Source organism: Amblyraja radiata, chromosome 3 (assembly GCF_010909765.2).
Source record: "Amblyraja radiata isolate CabotCenter1 chromosome 3, sAmbRad1.1.pri, whole genome shotgun sequence".
NCBI lineage: Eukaryota > Metazoa > Chordata > Chondrichthyes > Rajiformes > Rajidae > Amblyraja > Amblyraja radiata.
This window is the reverse complement of record NC_045958.1, coordinates 42,891,114-42,913,512: the sequence shown is the minus strand read 5'-3', so window position 1 is coordinate 42,913,512 and position 22,399 is coordinate 42,891,114. Positions and strand designations below refer to the sequence as shown.

Below are 22,399 nucleotides of genomic sequence, written 5' to 3'. Positions count from 1 at the left end.
ACACTAATCTGGGGGGCAGTGTTAGCTGTGAGGAGGATGCTAGGAGACTGCAAGGTGACTTGGATAGGCTGGGTGAGTGGGCAAATGTTTGGCAGATGCAGTATAATGTGGATAAATGTGAGGTTATCCATTTTGGTGGCAAAAACAGGAAAGCAGACTATTATCTAAATGGTGGCCGATTAGGAAAAGGGGAGATGCAGCGAGACCTGGGTGTCATGGTACACCAGTCATTGAAAGTAGGCATGCAGGTGCAGCAGGCAGTGAAGAAAGCGAATGGTATGTTAGCTTTCATAGCAAAAGGATTTGAGTATAGGAGCAGGGAGGTTCTACTGCAGTTGTACAGGGTCTTGGTGAGACCACACCTGGAGTATTGTGTACAGTTTTGGTCTCCAAATCTGAGGAAGGACATTATTGCCATAGAGGGAGTGCAGAGAAGGTTTACCAGACTGATTCCTGGGATATCAGGACTGTCTTATGAAGAAAGACTGGATAGACTTGGTTTATACTCTCTAGAATTTAGGAGATTGAGAGGGGATCTTATAGAAACTTACAAAATTCTTAAGGGGTTGGACAGCCTAGATGCAGGAAGATTGTTCCCGATGTTGGGGAAGTCCAGGACAAGGGGTCACAGCTTAAGGATAAGGGGGAAATCCTTTAAAATCGAGATGAGAAAAACTTTTTTCACACAGAGAGTGGTGAATCTCTGGAACTCTCTGCCACAGAGGGTAGTTGAGGCCAGTTCATTGGCTATATTTAAGAGGGAGTTAGATGTGGCCCTTGTGGCTAAGGGGATCAGAGGGTATGGAGAGAAGGCAGGTACGGGATACTGAGTTGGATGATCAGCCATGATCATATTGAATGGCGGTGCAGGCTCGAAGGGCCGAATGGCCTACTCCTGTACCTAATTTCTATGTTTCTACCTGCACTCAGACCATAACCCGCCATCCCTTTCCCATCCATATACCTATCCAATTTATTTTTAAATGATAAAATCAAACCTGCCTCCACCACTTCCACTGGAAGCTCATTCCACACAGCTACCACTCTTTGAGTAAAGAAGTTCCCCCTCATGTTACCCCTAAACTTCTGTCCCTTAATTCTGAAGTCATGTCCTCTTGTTTGAATCTTCCCTACTCTCAATGGGAAAAGCTTATCCACGTCAACTCTGTCTATCCCTCTCATCATTTTAAAGACCTCTATCAAGTCCCCCCTTAACCTTCTGCGCTCCAAAGAATAAAGACCTAACTTATTCAACCTTTCTCTGTAACTTAGTTGCTGAAACCCAGGCAACATTCTAGTAAATCTCCTCTGTACTCTCTCTATTTTGTTGACATCCTTCCTATAATTGGGCGACCAAAATTGTACACCATACTCCAGAATTGGTCTCACCAATGCCTTGTACAATTTTAACATTACATCCCAACTTCTATACTCAATGCTCTGATTTATAAAAGCTAGCACACCAAAAGCTTTCTTTACCACCCTATCTACATGAGATTCCACCTTCAGGGAACTATGCACAGTTATTCCTAGATCCCTCTGTTCAACTGCATTCCTCAATTCGCTACCATTTACCATGTACGTCCTATTTTGATTTGTCCTGCCAAGATGTAGCAGCTCACACTTATCAGCATTAAACTCCATCTGCCATCTTTCAGCCCATTCTTCCAAATGGCCTAAATCTCTCTGTAGACTGGAAATCTACTTCATTATCCACAACACCACCTATCTTAGTATCATCTGCATACTTACTAATCCAATTTACCACACCATCATCCAGATCATTGATGTACGACAAACAACAGTGGACCCAACACAGATCCCTGAGGCACCCCACTAGTCACCGGCCTCCAACCTGACAAACAGCCATCCACCATTACTCTCTGGCATCTCCCATTCAGCCACTGTTGAATCCATCTTGCTACTCCTGCATTAATACCCAACAATTGAACCTTCTTAACCAACCTTCCATGAGGAACCTTGTCAAAGGCCTTACTAAAGCCCATATAGACAACATCCACTGCTTTACCTTCATCAATTTCCCTAGTAACCTCTTCAAAAAATTGAAGATTAGTCAAACATGACCTTCCAGGCACAAATCCATGTTGACTGTTCCTAATCAGACCCAGATGCTTATATATATTATCTCTAAGTATCCTTTCCATTAATTTGCCCACCACTGAAGTCAACCTAACAGGTCTATAATTGCTAGGTTTGCTCTTAGAACCCTTTTTAAACAATGGAACAACATGCGCAGTACGCCAATCCTCCGGCACTATTCCCGTTTCTAATGACATTTGAAATATTTCTGTCATAGCCCCTGCTATTTCTACACTAACCTCCCTCAATGTCCTAGGGAATATCCTGTCAGGACCTGGACCTATCCACTTTTATATTTTTCAAAAGTGTCAGTACTTCTTTTTCTTTGAATCTCATAGTTTCCATAGCTACTCTACTTGTTTCCCTTACCTCACATAATTCAATATCCTTCTCCTTGGTGAATACCGAAGAAAAGAAATTGTTCAATATCTCCCCCATCTCTTTTGGCTCTGCAGATAGCTGTCCACTCTGTCTCTCTAAGGACCAATTTTATCCCTCGTTATCCTTTTGCTATTAATATAGCTGTAGAAACCCTTTGGATTTACTTTCACCTTACTTGCCAAAGCAACCTCATATCTTCATATCATCATAGGCAGATCAGATTTTACTCTTATATCCTGCAGATTGAACAGATCTATAAGGTTGTATATTTTTATTTAAATAAATTCCTATATTCGAAACAAAACTCAAAATATTCCTGTAGTATTTGATAAAAGTGTTCCTTCACCACACTTGCGGGAGGAAGAAATGTACATTTCAAAACAAACCAGAAAATGTAGCCAGATTACCTCAGAAATTGTAATAATTCCACATAGAATTTACCGTCATTCTGAAGGTCAAGCAATTGTATTAATACAATCCTATCAATTTTGATTAACTACCTGATTGTCATAAAGAGATTTGTTCATTGTGATGTTACAATTTAAGGTGGCATTTTTAAAAGGACAAGAACAATTGACCATTAAAATAGACCGGACCAATAAATACTGTACTAGAAACTTGAGGTACTAATCACTTGTATGGTTTACATATCAAACATATGTGACAATAGGAAATGTGTATTATATAAAATGTACCTGTATTTCTTTTGAGGGTCTGTTTAATTTCTTGACAAAATATTGGTATTTTATTGACATTTTCAATTCCTACTACGGGAGATCCCAAGATAATTCCCTTCACTGCACAACTCACCTGACCCATATGGAAGGCAACATTTGCAGGAACCTGCGAATACCGTTTTAATTCAAATACATCACGGATTGCTGTACGGGTCATTTGGTTTTCCGCCTTGCTGGATCCAACCACATGCTGGTTTGAATGAACGAAAGCCACTTCTTGTACATTGCCTATTAATTGAAATAATAATAGCAGTTATCAACAAACACTGATGCTTTGAACATTTTTGATGAAGTGTCCTGAGCAAATCATGTGATTTAATTTCTGGTTTGCCCCTTTTCTCAAATGTTCATAATCTAATTTGATTTTTATCTCTGATAAAAATTAAAGGCTTTAAATGCACTAATGTACTCCACAGTTGATGAAACTAAGCTTGAGCGGAAGAATGTCAGGCAGCAACGTATTTCTTGATTCTCCGAAGGTCTGAATCTAAAACATCCTTCTTTTAAAAATGCAGACTGCTTAGATCTTTGACTTTATTAATTAATATTCACTGTTTATTTCAGCAAGGATATGGACAGTATAAGATCCCTCTCATTGGAAGCATGGCTGTATGGTAATTCGCATATCATTGTACCTTAATTGGTGCACGTGACAATAAAAGACCTTTGAAACATCTGTTAAAAAAAATCTTTGGCAAAGATGACCTATTTGACCATTTTTCTAATTAGTCCTAACTTGAATAATTCCCTATACCAGCTGTAATTGGGAACATTCAACAATTTTAATTAAGGCGCACCTTTAAACTTTGAAGGGAAAAATCATCCTTGCAAATATAGGAACAGTTTTTGGTTCTATTTTTACAGCTTCAAAGCACGAATATGCCAGAAGTGGGCATCCCAAGGTCACCAAAGGAATAGACATTGTCCAAGTCCCATTATATTTGGAATCAGAGTTGGCAAACCTCAAAGATGACTGGATGTCTCCAACAATTGAAGATTCACCTCTGGACAATTCTCCAAGCAAGAAGATTGGACATTTTTTTTAGCCTTCCATCACAGTGAGGAATGTGGGGAATCCGCTGTGGTGGATGTTTATGTTAACTTTTATGTAGTTGTGTGTCTTCTTGCTTTTTTTTCCATATGGCTGTATGGTAATTTGCATATCAATGTGCATTAATTGGTATATGTGACAATAAAAGACTTTTGAAACCTTTGAAAGTGGCCATGTTGTGGGAAAACATAAATACTTACAAGTGAGTTAGCAGGAGTTAGCAATAAACTTGTCAGGATCACATCTCCATTTATATTATAATGATCCCGTGGAGTGCAGTTTCATTTAGTGGTCCATTTTCTAGTAATGTATCTAGAGCACTAATCGAGGTATTACTGTAGGTTTCTTTATAAAAATCAAATGTGAAATAAAACAGATTTGATAAATTGCCACAAAATAATCCTAAACGGGAGAGACTTGATGAGTACTTGGTGACGTGCAAACATATGTGCTTTAGGTTATTTAGCCTCCTTGTTTGGGACTATTAGGAAGAGGGCCTTAGAAATGTCATAGTTGGATCACTGCCTGCGCTAGGTAGGCATAATACTGTTAAGGCCTGTCCCACTTTCGCGACCTAATTCATGACCTCTGCCGAGTCTGCCCTTGACTCATACTCGCAGCATGGTCGGCACGAGGTCGTAGGAGGTCGTAGGTAGGTCGTGCTGCTAGTCGTAGGTACTCGTGGCATCAAGTAGGTCGGGGCGTTTTTTCAAGATGATGAAAAATGTCCACGAGTAAAAAAGGTCATGAATTAGGTCGTGAAAGTGGGACAGGCCCTTTATACTCCATTTACAACACAAAATCAGACTACCAGTACACCAAAGTTTACCTCACAGAAAATACAGCTTTCCTAACTTCAGTAGTTAGAAGCATTAGTCTGCTTCTACTCTTATTCACTTGGACCTTCACATTAGATTCCTTCCAAGTTTAGTGCCTGTGAAAAGTAGTTTCAGCATCATCCAATTGTTGTGAAATGCCAAGGTACCAATAATCTGTACATCCCTCAGAGACAGAAAACATTTGCAATACACACATTCTGACTACTTCATTCTTTAAATGAAAGATCTGTAGTTACCCAACAATTTATCCATTGATGCCAACTGTTCCCTGTGACATGGGCTCCATTTCTGTTGCTTGGGTACAGCATCATCTTTGACAATTCCACTCGGCCTCTGGTGAGATCCAAACTGAACTTTCTTGCACTTTTGCTTCCTGTTACTTCGACAGATCTCATTGTTTGCACTTAATCGGGTCTGCTTAGTGGGAATGTCATCTTCAGAGGATGAAAATTCCTCAATGTCATATTGTGCCGTCCTTCTTTTAAGAGTAGCTTTAGAATTACAGTTAAGGATTCTTTTGCCATCTTCAACTTTGTGATCCGTTGGATTGGATGTCATTTCTGATGATTCTGTGGATATTTCAACATCACCTGACTCATCACTGATGCTGCCTATCTCTTTCAACTGTGTCTTCAGTTTGGCAACATGGCTCAAAGGTTTGCCCTTTGTTATTTTCAGAGAATCGCCAACAATGCCTGGTTTTCCGCCAATACATTCTGGATTTTTAGTACGTAATAAAGTCTTTTGTTTTCTGAAAATATTTGTAATGTTTTCATTGTTTGAATCCTCTGAATCTGTAGACAGGAAGCTAAGATTAGATTTCTTCTTGACAAGCACTTTTTTCCTTTGTCCCATCACTCGTGAAATATTAATCACATCATTCTCTTTTCTGCTGTTATTGGCTCCCATGTCAGTTGTTAATTTGGCCTTGCTTTCAGATTCAGTGGAAGAGTTACATTTCTGCCAAAATTTGTGCCTTTCCTGCTTAGAGTTCCCACCTTTTATTGGTTGAGCATCTGAATGAATATCTGGAGCCAGGTAACCAGACAAATTCTGTCCTTTTGCTACAGTGGCACCCAAGCTTGTGCTTGCTTCTGCATTCTGCTTCTCTGATATTTCACCATCAGAACTACAGTCACGTTCACTGGATTCCTCACCACTGCTTGCTTTTCTGTCAAAGAATTTGGAAATTCCACATTGGAGTAATGTGAGCTGTCCACTAGTTTCCAGTTGATGATTGATTTCTGTTGGTTCCACCTTGCTATTCTTCAGTTTTGCCGCACTTGAAGCCTCTGTTTCACTGTCGCTACTGAAGTCAAAAAATTGTTCTGATTTTCTTGCCTTATTTCCTTGTTGCTTCAACAAGTCCAGATTCTCTTCTTCCATTATATATCCGTGGTCCATGGTCTAAATTTTAAAGAGAGTATCAAACATTTATAGTTGTACCAAACAATATGTACAAATAAAAGCAGGAAATTCCAGGATAACTCAGAAGGTGAGGTAGTATCTATGGAGATTTAGTCCCACTTCCCTGTGCCTGGCCCATATTCCTCCAAATCTGTTCTGTCCATGTACCTGTCCAAGTGTCTTTTAAATGTGATTATACCCGCTTCTCACACTTCAACTAGCAGCTCGTCCCATATGTGTGAAAAAGATGCCCATAAGTCCATGAGCTATAGGGGCTATGGGTCTGACTATGGCTATGGCTATGACTATGCATAATGCTATGACATAACTCATGGTGCTATGGAGTGGTGGGTACATGGAACAAACTGCCAGTGGAAGTAGTTGAGGCAGGTACAATAACAACATTTAAAAGTCATTTGGACAAGAACATGGATCGGAAAGGTTTATAGGCATATGGACCAAACGCAGGCAAATTGGACTACCTTAGATGAGGCATCTTGTTCGTCATGGGTGTTTGGGCCGAAGGGCCTGTTTCTGGCTTTATAACTCTATAAAGGAACAACTAACAATGGTGCATGCACTGAATTGACAAAACTTTTCCCTCAGGAATGCCCAGATGATAGGACTTGGTTTATTATTGGTCCCACTGGCAAACAGAGAAGGGCACATGTTTAACATTCCAATGGCATACTCATTTACCTCTGATACAAAAGGAGCAATGCTCCTGTTCTTTATGATGAGATTCCTCATAACTTTCATGTGTCACGATTGAAAAGGGTTTCTCATGTTTCCCAAGAGATAGCCCACACGTCAGTTTCCTGGAACCAAATGTTTGGAATGTTGGATTGTCCTGATATAAAAGCATCACAATTGCCCTGGGAATCTGGTATGTACTCGCATGGCTTTTATCAGTCGCACGGGGCTTTAGTGTTCAGCTAGTTGACTTTAGTGTTTCGTCAACCAGATGAACACTAAAGGCCCTTGTGGTTAATAAAAACTCTTGTCCATTGTAGTAGAGCTGGGATTGCACACTTACATTTAGTGAACACACTGTGTGCATGCAGGAAGGCAGAGGAGAATGAAACTATCTACATATTCCAGCTTTCTTAGTTACAGAGGAAACTGGTTGGCCTGGCAAACAATCCAGCTGCACACACATTATGGCCACCTGTCTGTGTGACCCTTGAAATACAATCAGCAGTCCCATGGAAGGAAATTGACCAATGGAATTGAGGACAGGAACAACCATGCCAGAGGTACACATGGTGAACCACCATGTTCAGCAGGGAATTGTTGATCTTGAAGGAAACTACAGCTGTTTTAAACCAACAACAATACCAGTAGGCCCACTCGCAATGCCTCCTGTGACAGTTTTAGTTTTAGTGACACAGCGTGGAAACAGGCCCGCACCGACCAGCGATCCCCGCACATTAACACTATCCTACACACACTAGGGACAATTTACATTTATACCAGGCAACAAACCTGTACATCTTTGGAGTGTGGGAGGAAACCGAAGTTCTCGGAGAAAACCCACACAGGTCACGTAGAGAACGTACAAGCTCTGTACAGACAGCACCCGTAGTCAGAAATGAACCCGGGTCTTCCTACTTTTTACTTTTAGTTACTTGTCACTTTTATTCTTCTAACTGGCGATCTGCATCCCATTCATGTACATTGTTTTTTTATTAGGATTATCTCCCTCGCCTGATATACTCTCATAAATTCCCATGGCAACTCCAGCCCTGATGGCATGCATTTAGAAGTTTGAAAGCTTTGGAAAGCTCTTAAAACTATGATTAACAAGTATTTCACATTAATGACCAGAACCATGCAGATATGAGCCAGCAACGGACCAGAAGTAAAGAACAAATCGATTGTTCTGTTATAGGATGGGAAGGAGTAGCAGAAATGTGGCTACTGCAAGGTAAAATTGAGTTGTAATGGATCAAGTAAAGAACTATTTATCATCACCAGCTATCCAAATAAAAGAAGAAGCAATGAACACAATCCAAATTTGTAATTCTGGAAGGACACAGAATGCTAAATAAAAAGACAACATGGTGTTCCTCAGCTTATGGTGAGTTTCACCAGAACAGCATTGAATGCAAAGGAGTGGGAGTGGAAGTAATTCAGAGAATTTAAATGATAAAATTAAAAGCAACCAGGAACTCAGTGTCATGGTCATGGGCTGAACAGGAGATATAAAAATAGTTAATGAGTTTGTTTTATGGTTGTTTATCCAATTAAATCAATCTGCATGTGTCCCTTGCATGCACAGCATATAGAAGGAAATTGACTTTCACTAAGCAATACTGCAGTTAGAATAAAACAAAATCAAAATAATGTAGAGCTCAATTTCAAACGATATTTGTTCAAGAATTTCATGTGAGTTACTGATATGATTCAGCTCAAGGGTGTGCATGAGAGAGAAAGACGCTGGCAGGTAAACATACATTGCCCTCCATAATGTTTTGGACAAAGACCCATCATTTATTTATTTGTTTATGAAAGAACTGCAGATGCTGGAAAAATCAAAGGTAGACATGCTGCAGAAATTCAAATTTATTTATTTGCCTCTGTATTCCATAATTTGAAATTTATAGAAGAAAAAAAACACGTGGTTAAAATGCACATGGTCAATGAAAGTTAAGGAAGCCATTATGAGACTGAGAAACAAGAATAAAACTGTTCGAGACATCAGCCAAACATTAGGCTTACCAAAATCAACTATTTCGAACATCATTAAGAAGAAAGAGAGCACTGGTGAGCTTACAAATTGCAAAGGGACTGACAGGCCAAGGAAGACCCCCACAGCTGATGACAGAAGAATTCTCGCTATAATAAAGAAAAATCCTCAAACACCTGTCCGACAGATCAGAAACATTCTTCAGGAGTCAGGTATGGATTTGTCAATGAATGACCACTGTCCGCAGAAGACTTCATGAACAGAAATACAGAGGCTATGCTGCAAGATGCAAAACCACTGCTTAGCCACAAAAATAGGATGGCCCGGTTACAGTTTCCCAAGAAGTACTTAAAAGAGCAACCACAGTTCTGGAAAAAGGTCTTGTGGCCAGATGAGACGAAGATTAATTTATAACAGAGTATTGGCAAGAGCAAAGTATGGAGGAGAGAAGGAACTGCCCAAAATCCAAAACATACAACCTCATCTGTGAAACACGGTGGTGGGGGTGTTATGGCCTAGCATGTATGGCTGCTGAAGGTACTGGCTCACTTATCTTCATTGATTATACAACTGCTGATGGTAGTAGCATAATGAATTCTGAAGTGTATAGACACATCCTATCTGCTCAAGTTCAAACAAATGCCTCAAAACTCATTGGCCGGCGGGAGGGTGTGGGAGGGTGGTGATCCCCTCCCATTGGTACGGCGTTTTTGCATTTCTCAGCTTGAAATTGTGCAATCTGGTGCATACTGTATCATGTTTAACTAATCTTCTTGAATTTTTTGAAGATGTTACTCGGGAAATTGATGAGGGTAAAGCAGTGGATGTTGTGTATATGGACTTCAGTAAGGCCTTTGACAAGGTTCCTCATGGAAGGTTGGTTAAGAAGGTTCAATGGTTGGGTATTAATGGTGGAGTAGCAAGATGGATTCAACAGTGGCTGAATGGGAGATGCCAGAGAGTAATGGTGGATGGTTGTTTGTCAAGTTGGAGGCCAGTGACGAGTGGGGTGCCACAGGGATCTGTGTTGGGTCCACTGTTGTTTGTCATGTACATCAATGATCTGGACGATGGTGTGGTAAATTGGATTAGTAAGTATGCAGATGATACTAAGATAGGTGGGGTTGCGGGTAATGAAGTAGAGTTTCAAAGTCTACAGAGAGATTTATGCCAGTTGGAAGAGTGGGCTGAAAGATGGCAGATGGAGTTTAATGCTGATAAGTGTGAGGTGCTACATCTTGGCAGGACAAATCAAAATAGGACGTACATGGTAAATGGTAGGGAATTGAAGAATGTAGGTGAACAGAGGGATCTGGGAATAACTGTGCACAGTTCCCTGAAAGTGGAATCTCATGTAGATAGGGTGGTAAAGAAAGCTTTTGGTGTGCTGGCCTTTATAAATCAGAGCATTGAGTATAGAAGTTGGGATGTAATGTTAAAATTGTACAAGGCATTGGTGAGGCCAATTCTGGAGTATGGTGTACAATTTTGGTCGCCTAATTATAGGAAGGATGTCAACAAAATAGAGAGAGTACAGAGGAGATTTACTAGAATGTTGCCTGGGTTTCAGCAACTAAGTTACAGAGAAAGGTTGAACAAGTTAGGGCTTTATTCTTTGGAGCGCAGAAGGTTAAGGGGGGACTTGATAGAGGTTTTTAAAATGATGAGAGGGATAGACAGAGTTGACGTGGAAAAGCTTTTCCCACTGAGAGTAGGGAAGATTCAAACAAGGGGACATGACATGACTTGAGAATTAGTGTTTCAACAGAAATTACCAGTAAAAGAGAAAGAAAAGTAAATTTGTAGTGATGCAGCTCTTTTATAATTTTGGGTCATCATGAAGTAATTTACAGCTGATTAAATAGTTTTGAAGTGTAAATACTTGTAGGAAAATGTGTAGGAAATGTGGCACTCATCTGGGCGGTAAAAGTGTGGATAGGGTATCAGTTTAATGTCAGATCTCAAAGACAATACATCTGATAGTGTAACTAAACTTTAGCATTCCACTTTGTTTATATTTATGTTTCTGGAACTTATCATCTTTTGATTTAGAAGGAAGAGTGCCACAAAAAGCCATCAGACACAAGAGGTTATGCTCACATCACTTACGAATGGGTTGACTGCTGATTTTTAAAGGGTCCCACTAATGGTCATTTACCCAAGTTCCAAATTTATAAAAACAAAAAACTGCAGATGCTGGTGTAAAACAAAGATAGACACAAAGTGCTGGAGGGTCTCAGTAGGTCAGACAGTATCTCTGGAGAAAATGGATGAGACGTATTGGGTCTGGATTCTTCTTCACACTGGCAACATTCACAGTAATGGTGGACATAATACGGGTTATTAAATGGTAAGTAAGAGCTTTATCTCATTAGCACAGATATATCCTGAGGTATTATCCAATACAGGGAAACTATAAAATATTGTAACCCCAGAGGTGCATCAGGTTTACTTCCATTATTTTTTCTGGAAATGTGGCACAACTTAATCACATAATTGCTGATTTTTGAATTGCTAAGACATTTGACCAGAAAGTTATTTGGATGTTGACTTTAAACATCAATGTAGTATAAATCTTAAACAGGAAAGAATTCATGATTGGGATTGGGCTGAAGATTTTTTTTAAATAATTGCCCGGACGTTGACCACTTGTACCAAAGGGAATTTCTGTATTATGGAGGGGGGCATGGCCTGAGCAGGTACTAAATATGGTGCTGAATGATCACGGGAGCTTTTCAAATTCCTTCTTCATGTTTCCAAATGCAGCTCCTTCCCCAGTTGGAGTGCACAAACGGCTCTGGAAAGAACAGTTCAAAGTTTCCCATGATATTTTAGTTATTCACATATGCATAAAGTTTGGAGTCATCTGCTCATCCGTGACCAGTACTAATGACAAATGTCAACTGATCAACTAAAAACAGACATTGCGAGATATATAGATGTTCTTAGATTATACAAACACATCAGAGAGCATTGCATGCAGCAGCAATCATCCAGTGAAAAGCATGTTTTAAAAGGTTATGTAATCAAAATCTATCTTATTTCCAGATGAGCCACCCACCCCGAGCTAGAACAGCGCAAACCTATGGGAAAGTGAACTATTAACCCAAGCACGTCATTGGGAGGTATCAGGAGGTCGAGGAGTCACTGGAGGTCATTAATATTCCATGATTTTCAGGTGAAATATTGCATGCCTGCTTGAGATGACAAAAAACTCACTCTTTCCTGTCTTTCCACTGGAGGTTCTTCTCTCAGCTGTGTAGTGGCTGTCATCACTCCTGCTTCCACTTGGCCTTCTCTCTGCAAAGAAACATACAAGAAATCTCATGCCTTAGTTATATTAAAAACAGAAGAGATCTATGCAATGTTCTGAAGCTCTTAAAAAGTCTCAACTAGAAGCCACAGAAAAGTAAACCTATTCCACTTGATTGAGTTTGCAATTGCTCTCTAAACCGCCCATTGTATTTTCATGAATGTAATTAACTGTGACAATCCAGTAGGTAATTTCAGGATGTGATTCGTTGGTATTTATACCTAGTGGATCCTGCCCTCATTTCATCCTTTGGAGAAAGGCTCTAAAAATTCTGCATGATTTTAGAGGAATACAAAACAGCATATATTTAAATAACATTTTTTACCGTGTCAAATGTTTCATAGTCTATTAATTATTGTTGCTATGCGGTATATAAAACGAGACACTTAATCCATTCAGACATAACATGATCAAGAGCGACAAAAAAGGAATGCAGCTGGAAGAACTCAGTGGGTCAGGCAGCATCTGTGGAGGGAAATGGACAGCCGATTTTTTGGGTCGACATCCTTCATCCAGAATAAAGTTTGAAAGGAGACAGAGGTGCAAGGGCAGAAGTGGAGGGACAGGGGGTAGCAAGAGCTAGCAAGCAATGGGTGGTCATAGATGGGGAGGAATTGGACAAAGGATATCTATTGTCACATACACCAATTGGTGCAGTGAAATTTGAGTTACCATGCAGCACACAAATAAGATAAACATAATGTTAAAGTCAGCATCAGCGCCGCCAGCGGCTGGAAGCTCCACAGACCACAGCTCCACGGTGTCAAAGTCGGCAGTCCCAGCACTCCGAAGCTCCAACACGGCGATCGAATCCAGTGCTGCGCCGCCGCTGCTGAAGCTGAGGCTCTGGCCGGTCTCCGGCAGGAAAGGTCGCGCCAATCCAGGTGGTAGGCCGCGAGGGAGGGCGAAGATGCGGCTCGGAGAATAGTTTCATCCTTGACCAGGAAGTGACCAAGAAAACAGTTACCCCCACCTAAAAAAGACTAAAAGATCTCCAAAACAAACTTAGACTAAAAAATAACAAAAAGAATGAAAAGACAGACAGCTGCAGGCTAGGCAGCCACACTCAATGGCGCCACCACTCGAACTCGAATTGATTGGCAAATAACAGTCAGATGCGGAAAGAAGAGTGTAGAGCAACAGGGGATGAGAGGTGATAAGTGCAGAGGACAGTAAAATAAGTGGTTGCAGACAGTGAACATGGTTTTCAAAAATAACATGGCTGTTCATCAGCTGGGCAAGTGGGCTGAAGAATGGCTAATGGAGTTTAAAGCAGAAAAATGTGGGGTGTTGCATTTTGCAAAGTCATAACCATTCAGGATCTTTATAGTGAATGGTAGGTCCTTGGAAAGTGTTGTAGAGTAGTTGGGTCTAGGAGTACAGGTACATAGTTCCTTGAAGGTGGTATCACAGGAAAATAGGGTGGTAAAAAAGGCTTGTGATACATTGGCCTTCATCAGAGAGGGTATTGAGTATCGAGGTAGGGACGTTATATTATAGTTGTACAAAATGTTGGCGAGGCTGCATTTGGAATACTGTGTTCAGTTTTGGTTATCCTGCTATAGGAAGGATGTCCTTGAGCCGAAAAGAGTGCAGAGAAGATTTACAAGGATGTTGCTACAACACAAGGGCCTGATCTATAGTGAAAGGTTGGACACACTTAAGGCTTTATTCCTTGGGGCCAGGCTCGGAAATCGCTATCAAAACATGGGGGGGACACAATTTCTTGGCAGTCGCGCCGCACATGCGCACACACACACATGCGCACGTGCACACACACACGAGGCTTCGGCCGTGGGCCCTGTGGACGGTAACATCGGAAGATGACCTGGTTGGTGACCGACTCCGAACTCCAGCAACAGCAACTTCGTCCGCCCCGAATCGTGAGGCTTGAATCGGCCCGTTGGCGGAGGCTTTCATCGGCCGGCGGGAATTCAACATCGGGAGCCTCGATGCAGCAGATTGATTTTAAGCCACGCCGGGCGCTGAAAAGCCCTGCGAACGGGCCAATTCAGCCCTTAGAAAGCGTCTGATAAAGCCCGGATTACAAAACACGGGGGGGGGGAATGTGTCCCCCACCTCTCAAAGAATGAGGGTGACGTGTCCCCCCATCCCCTCCCAGGATATCCGCCCATGCTTGAGGGCGCAGAAGGCTGAGGGGTGATCTTATGGAGATGTATAAAATCATGAGGGGAATAGATGGGGTGAATGCACTGTGTTTACCCAAGGTAGAGGAATTAAGAACCAGACATGGATTTATGGTAGGGATGGCAAAATTTAATAGGAAACTGAGAGGCAACGTTTTCACTCAGGTGGGTACATGGAATGAGTGCAAGAGGAGGTAGTTATGACGGGTACCATTACAGCATTTAAGAGAACTTGGACAGGTACATGGATAGAAAAGGTTCAGAGGAATAAGAGGCGAACGTGGATAAATGGGTCTGGCTTAGATGGGGCATCTTGATCAACATGAACAAATTGGGCAGCAAGGTCTGCTACCATGCCGATCCATGCACGTTGATTCTACCGTTGATTACTGAAGTACACACCTAGATACCCTTCTTTGTCTTCTCTTCTGTGGATGAGATCATTCCTGCTGACCAATCCACCATCCCTGTGACATACTTTGCAATGGATCAATTGAAAATTCTTCATCTTTGCAATTCTTTTCACAGCTCCCCCTACCACCATATATACACACTTTTGTAATTCTATCCAGCCCCACAATCCTCTTCAAATATAATAATTTACTGGTAATATTCAGGATGTTATTGGCCTAAAAGTCTTAATTATTTATCTCACCCCATGGATGCTACCTGACCTGCTGAGTATATCCAGCATGTTCTGTTTATATATCAGATTTCCAGCACGGCACTTTTTATTTTTGTTTTTCTAACTGCCCTCTTATCTGACATGTTGAGCACTCCTAATTTGAGAAAGACATATGATTAATAGGATTCAAAATATAAATTGAAGTTTCCTTTGTAACTAAACAGACACCAAATATTCCTTTGTACATGTAGTAACCCATCTACAGTATGACAGCAAATGTCTAAAATGGGGTAAAGAGTACTTTACAATTCACCATGTAACATTAGAGTGATGGCATCACATTGATGTCCCCAATTTGGCACCTGTGCTGTCCCCTCCCCTTCCTTCACCCTCTAGCTGTCTCTCCCACCCTCCCATCCTCCCGCCCTCGTGCTCCTCCTCTTCCCCTTTTTCCTTTTCTTTCCCCACCCCCCATCGTCTGAAGAAGGGTTTTCGGCCCGAAACGTCGCCTATTTCCTTCGCTCCATAGATGCTGCTGCACCCCTGAGTTCATCCAGCAATTTGGTGTACCTTCGATATTCCAGCATCTGCTGTTCCCTTTTGAACACATTAGAGTGATACATTTGAGGGGGCATTTGAAGACGGTAAGTGTTGTGCTTAAAGGGAGAAAGGAACACATTAGAGTGATAACAATTGGATGGGGGCATTTGAAGACGGGAGTGTTGTGCTGAGAAGGGAGAAAGGAGAATTCCAGAGATTATGGAAATGTGTAAGCAGGGAGCACAGATCGAGACATAAAGTTGGAGGAAGGGAGAGAGAAAGAGAAAAAAGTGTCTGGAAGAAGACATGATCAAAGTGATATTTCTGACCAAAGGTTGCATATAACCATATTCTGCAGGCTTGATGCTGCACTCTCACCTGAATGATGTCCCGAGTCAAGCAGGATCCCCCTGTTCGAAAGCTGAAAAGATTCTGAACTCCAAATATTTCCCCGACATGCTCCTTTGATCCTTGCACTGCGTTAAAATAGCGCTTTGCATTTTCATTTCCAACAGCCGCACAGTGTAGTTGCTATTGCAATTGAGAAAATAAATATTTCACAAACATCCAACACAGCTCCAGTGTTTTGTAGTTTTCAGAAAGTAGACACGTGGCTTTAATTTGCGACAAGCATTAATTCCATAGGGTATCTAAGTTGCCAAACTCACTTGAGTAAGTGTTATCATTGTGGTTGAACATGGGTCTGGCTGAATGCTTTAAATACTTAGATATATTTATATTCTAGTGTATCAGAATGGGTGAGCATCACTGACACTGTTGTAGAACCCCAAAAAATACTGCTTGTGTGGGCTGCTGCACAGATTGGCAGCATTTGAAGTCCATAGATGGCAGCCCTTATTTCTACTCAACACCCCCATTTCCCTGGACCTAGTCAGGGTTGTTCGGGGGAAATGGGGGTGGAGAAATAGGTTGTAGATTGGGAGGAAGGCCTGACATCCGGAGGCTCAATTGTAGTGGGATGAAGTGGGAGGAAGGACAAGATTAGATGATTAGATTAGATCCTTTATTTGTCATTCAGACCTTACGGTCTGAACGAAAAATAGAAAGAATCTGAAAGAAGTGGAGCCACGAGGTCAGGGGTTATGTTCAGGTAATTGGGGTGGATGGGGGGGGGGGAGAGGGTGAAAGCAAAGGATGGAAATCAAACAAGACTCTGTCTTTGTTTTCCCAATGCAGATGCCCATATGTGACAGATAAGGGAATCACATTGGGGTGCAAGGATGATTCTCATCCCAAAGAGTATAAATGAATTTCTGATGATGCAAAATAAGCTGGAAATGGTCATTATTGCAGTTCACTGGAAAATAAAACGTTGATATTTTAATCGCACATTACTAGAAAAAAAGTGTTATGAACTGAATTCCTAGACACAAATGCTTTATTAATTCAAAATCTCAGCATGTTTTGAATCTAATTATTTACACTTTATGCTTATGTTGGTTTCTTACAGACAGAGCTGGCAATGTCACAGGAAATGTAGTTTTAACACTTGATGGCATTTGATGGATTAGACATTGGATCTACTCAAAACGCCAATATTCTTGTAAACATACAAACAGATTTTGCTTTTCTTCACATTAACTCTACCAAAATCTGTCCTACCACCTTCCTGAATACCCAGACTCAGGTCCGGATACAGTCTACTGACACTAGTAGCCAAATTGCTCTGGTGGGCTTTCTGGCTGCACGTGCACATCCATTCCTTGGTGGAATTACCAGACAACAAAGAAGGGCCCTCAGCTCCTTTTACACTTTTCATGGAATCTATCCCAAATTACCTAACCTGCCAGACCAGAATAGCCCCCATCCTCTGCTGCTGGAATTGAAGCATACACAATGGGTCATAGGACCTTTTTTCTAAAGAGCAGTGTTCTTTACATGGTATTTTATTGACCTTTCAAAAGTCAACAGTAGCAATAATATTAAGAGTACCATAATGCTGATGAGATTAGTTCATCTTGGCATCATGTTTGGCACATTGTGGGCTGAAGGGCCTATTAATGCGGTGTGCTTTTCTATGTTCTATGTGTAACATGTTGAATCCTGATGCAAGCTTGATTTGATTGTCCATTTTGAATAATGCAGAACAATAATGGGATAGTTGTTGCTAAGAAAAAATTGATCAATTTGGATTGGGTAAAAAAATTACAACTATTGACAAACTTTTATTAATCATTTTGTCCAATGGAGTATTCATTTTTATAACATTACTAGACCAAGTGGGACCCATTGGATCCCTGTCACATGAGAGGTCTGGTGCCCCAACGCAACCCGTTCCCTCAATGCAATATTCCACCACTCACCCGTTCCCCCAACGCAATATTCGACCACTCACCCATAGCCCCCAACTGCATAGGGGCGGCTCATTTCCCCTTTCCCCCCAGCGCTCCCTCCCCTCTTCATCCTCCCTCTTTTTAAACTTTTTTTTTAAATGCAGGCACTTGCTGCCAGGACTCAGCAAGTTCCACTTCCCCAGCACTCCCTCCCCCTCCTGTTCAGCCTCCCTCTGCCAGGACTCAGTGTTCTGTGATTGCAAGATTGTTGTAAATGAGATCCCATTGTGATGTCATAGCTGTAACTGCCACTGCAGTGTTCGTCATTCTTTCTCAAACTGGATTTTGTAAAGTTAAAAATGTGAATAACTTGTAAAACATAACATCAATCTGAACAAAAATTGACGAAAACACACCACAAAACAATTGTGAGTAAGGTGGTGCAATAATTATGGCGCTATCGTGTACCGTTTTGGCGTAACTTCAGGATCACATACACACACACACACACACATAGAGAAACAAATTCATTTCACTTGCACTTGCATATATCCTTACAGCATTACAATGATCCATTTAACATACAATATCCATCCATTTAACATACAATATAAAACAAGAATTGCTTAGAAGAGTATCAACAGAATAAATAAAAGTTTTAACCCATTGAGCACTAGCTGCTCAAACAGATCTCTATAAATTCATTTGTTCTTCTGTAATATTCTGTGGATTTTGTTATAACATTAAAATTAAGAAATATTCAGTTCTTTTTTGCTCACCTGCTTATAAAGTTGACGCAGGTACATGATTTCCTCAACCGTACCCAATGAAATTAGCCGAAACACTTTAACATCCCTGCACTGACCAATGCGATAGGCTCTGCAATGAAGTGGAAGAACAGCATTTGTCAAAGTAACCATAGAATTAATCAATAATCAGCCAGGAGATACATTGATATAAATTAAGATGGCAACACAGTGCAACATCAAATTAAGACGACCCCGTATCAAAAAATCATCATAATATCAATATATTGGGACCCTCCGAAGTTCATCTTGGTGCCTCCTTTCCCTTTTTCAGAGCGACAATGCATCTCTAGTTCAGGAATTATAAGTAATCATATATTTGTCTAGACCAATAAAATTTTGTATGGCAAAATGATTTCCATGAATACATCACCTTAGTAATATATTACAAAGAATATCCGTTTTGGTGAGTGGGCGGCGCGACTCTCGTCAGCAGCGGCCTCTGCAGTCCGTCTGCGTTTTTATTATTTTATGTCTATGTTTTTATGTAGTTTTTGTTATTTTTTGTTGGGGTATGTGTGTGGGGGGGTGGGAGTGGGGGTGGGGTGGGAGGGAGGGGGTAACTTTTAAATCTCTCCCTGCACGGGAGACCCGACCTTTTCTTTGTCGGGTCTCCGTTGTCATTGGGGCTGCAACGAGGAGCGGCCTCCAACAGGAAGACCGAGGGCTCTGGTGCCGACTACTCACCTCACTGTCGCGGAGCTGGCCGAGTCCAGAGCGGGTGGAGCGGTGGTGGAGCGCTGCTGCGGCCCGACCTCCGGAGATTTCGGAGGCTGCAACTGCGGGTCTTGTGGACGGCGGCACCGGGAGCCCGCGTGTCCCTGGAGGGAGACCGCTTTTCAGGGCTCCCGCAACGGCGACTTCTCCCGCCCGAGTTGCGGGGTTGAAGAGCTCCTGGAGCGGGGCCTTACATCATTGCCCCGCGCAGCTTGGAATGGCCGCGGGACTCTGCGAGCGCACACCGGGGGCTCTAACATCAAGAACCCGGTGTGCGACCTTGCATCACCCGGCGTGGCTTTAATGGCCGCGGGACAATTCGCCATCGCCCGCCGGGGGCTTTGACTTTGACTCTGACATCGGGGGGGAGAGTGCAGTGGAGAGATAAGATTTTTTGGCCTTCCATCACAGCAATGTGATGGATGTTTATGTAAATTATGTTGTGTCTTGGGTCTATTTGTTTGTAATGTATGGCTGCAGAAACGTCATTTCGTTTGGACCTCAAGGGGTCCAAATGACAAATAAATTGTATCGTATCGTATCGTTTTTATCAAATTCTTGGGGGTTGGACGGGGGGGGAGGTAAGCGCCGGCGCCCCGCCCCCCCCCCCCCCCCCCCCCCGCCACCCCACGTGGGGACGATTGACTGGCTCCGAGGAGAGGCGATTGAGGGTAGGGCAAAGGAGAGGGAGGGAGAGGTGAGGGAGGGAGTGGGGAAGGGGAGGAGGAGAAATGTTAATTAAACATTGTGTTCAGTGGGGGAGTGAGATAGGGGAGAGGTGAGGAGTGCGGGAGCAGGGAGATAGATGTAGAGGAAGGGGTAGGGAGGGGAGAGGGTTTATGGAGGGAGGGAGGGGCTGAGGGTAGGGGAAAGGAGAGGGAAGGATAGGTGAGGGAGGGAGTGGATGAGGGGAGGAGGAGGGTGAAGAGGGAGTGTTGGGGATGAGGGGAAATGAGCTGCGCCTGCGCAGTTGGGGGCTATGGGTGAGTGGTGGAATATTGAGTTGGGGAAACGGGTTGCGTTAGGGGAAAGGGCGAGTGGTGGACTATTGCGTTGGGGGAATGGGTTGTGTTAGGGGAAAGGATGAGTGGTGGACTATTGCGTTGGGGGAACGGGTTGCGTTGTGGGACCAGACCTCCTGTGTGACAGGGACCCAATGGCTCATACTTGGTCCAGTTTACATTTAAATGTCAAAGTCACCATCTTCAGGTGATTTGTTTTATCTGTTTGTATGGGAACTGGCCATTCTGCTTTAAGACATCCATCTGTGATCTTCACTCAGTTTTTCCTCTCTGCATTGGTGCACCCTGATCAGCTGGGTATGTTTCGTAGTCCTGCTATTAGAACCTAATAACACCGAAAAAGTTAAAATACCAAATAGCTGCCCCCATTGACCTATCTGACATGGTATCACCCTATCATAGATATTCACTTTTCCCTATCTATCCTGTGTGTTCACTCGCTTCTTAAAATCTAAATTCTTTTTTGCCTAATTCTGACAAAGAGAAGTGGCAGGTGATGTGCTTCAAAGAGGGATGGTGGGGAGAGCTTATTCACAGAAGAGCAGAACATTGAAAAGATGTACTTGTTATCACAATTAGATTCTGACAGGAGAGGGCCGAATGTAAGCTTTAGGTACTCAAAAATGCTGGAGAAACTCAGCGGGTGCAGCAGCATCTATGGAGCGAAGGAAATAGGTAAGGGTTTCGGCTCGAAACGACGCCTATTTCCTTCGCTCCATAGATGCTGCTGCACCCGCTGAGTTTCTCCAGCATTTTTGTGTACCTTCGATTTTCCAGCATCTGCAGTTCCTTCTTAAACAGGATGTAAGCTTTAATGTTCTTTGGGAAATCATTGCCAAAGGAAAACATAGGAGGTGCCAAAAAAGGAAGAAATACTTTGATGGCATACCTGTCAATAGCTTGAAGATCATTAGCTGGATTCCATGTTGGGTCAAACATCACAACAACATTTGCTCCAACAAAATTCAGTCCGAGGCCACCAGCCCTGCAAGGTAGCAGATAAAAATAAAGTAAAACAGTACTAATCATTTACGGATTGCTCATGGAATAAACAATTACCAGCTGATTGCACAATTGTAAAATTGACATATCCTACTTACATTGTGGACACTAAGCAAATGTTGATATCTTGCAAACTGTTGAATTCCTTCACTATCTTGACCCTCTCCTCCGACTTGGTTTTCCCATCCAGTCGTCGGTAATCCAACCCAGAAGCCATACAGTATCTCTCCAATACATCCAAAAGCTGAATGGTAGAGAAATATAACACACAATCATTACACAAGCTCCACCACTTCTGAACTTTGTTCAAGTTGTTTTGACCTAGCTCCGGTGAGCTGTGACCGCCGAGTTCAACACCTCCGGGCTGCGGGTCTGCGGAGCGGAGCGGGCGGCGCCGACTTCAACATCGGGAGCCTGGGAGCTCCAAACCGGCGCGGCCTTGTAAGGAAGCGGCCGTTCCAGGTGGCCCAGCCGCTGAGAGGACTATCCCGACGCCGGGGCAACAGCACCCAATGAGAACGGCCAGGAACATCGGGCCTCCGTAGAGGCAATAGCGGACTTTGGGAGAACTGGGGATGGGGACTGGACATTGTGCCTTCCCCCACAGTGGTAACCATTGTGGGGGGATGATTTTTGTGTGTAAGTGATTATTTTAGTTTGTGTCCAAGATGGCTGTCGGAAGGGAGAGTGTACGCTGGCGCGGTTTAGCTGCCGCTGCTCTCTCTTCAC

The 22,399-nt window shown here is 42.4% G+C and overlaps 1 protein-coding gene across 1 annotated transcript in view; it reads right to left on the bottom strand.

Annotated features, from left to right (window-relative positions):
- The window catches only part of ercc6l2 (ERCC excision repair 6 like 2), a 96,121-nt gene that overhangs the window by 7,567 nt on the left and 66,155 nt on the right, over positions 1–22,399 (bottom strand). Inside the window, 7 exon segments of the mRNA XM_033017705.1 lie at positions 3,292–3,446; positions 5,345–6,515; positions 12,424–12,504; positions 16,208–16,360; positions 18,903–19,002; positions 21,558–21,653; positions 21,769–21,914. Coding sequence (XP_032873596.1) covers positions 3,292–3,446; positions 5,345–6,515; positions 12,424–12,504; positions 16,208–16,360; positions 18,903–19,002; positions 21,558–21,653; positions 21,769–21,914 — 1,902 coding nt within the window.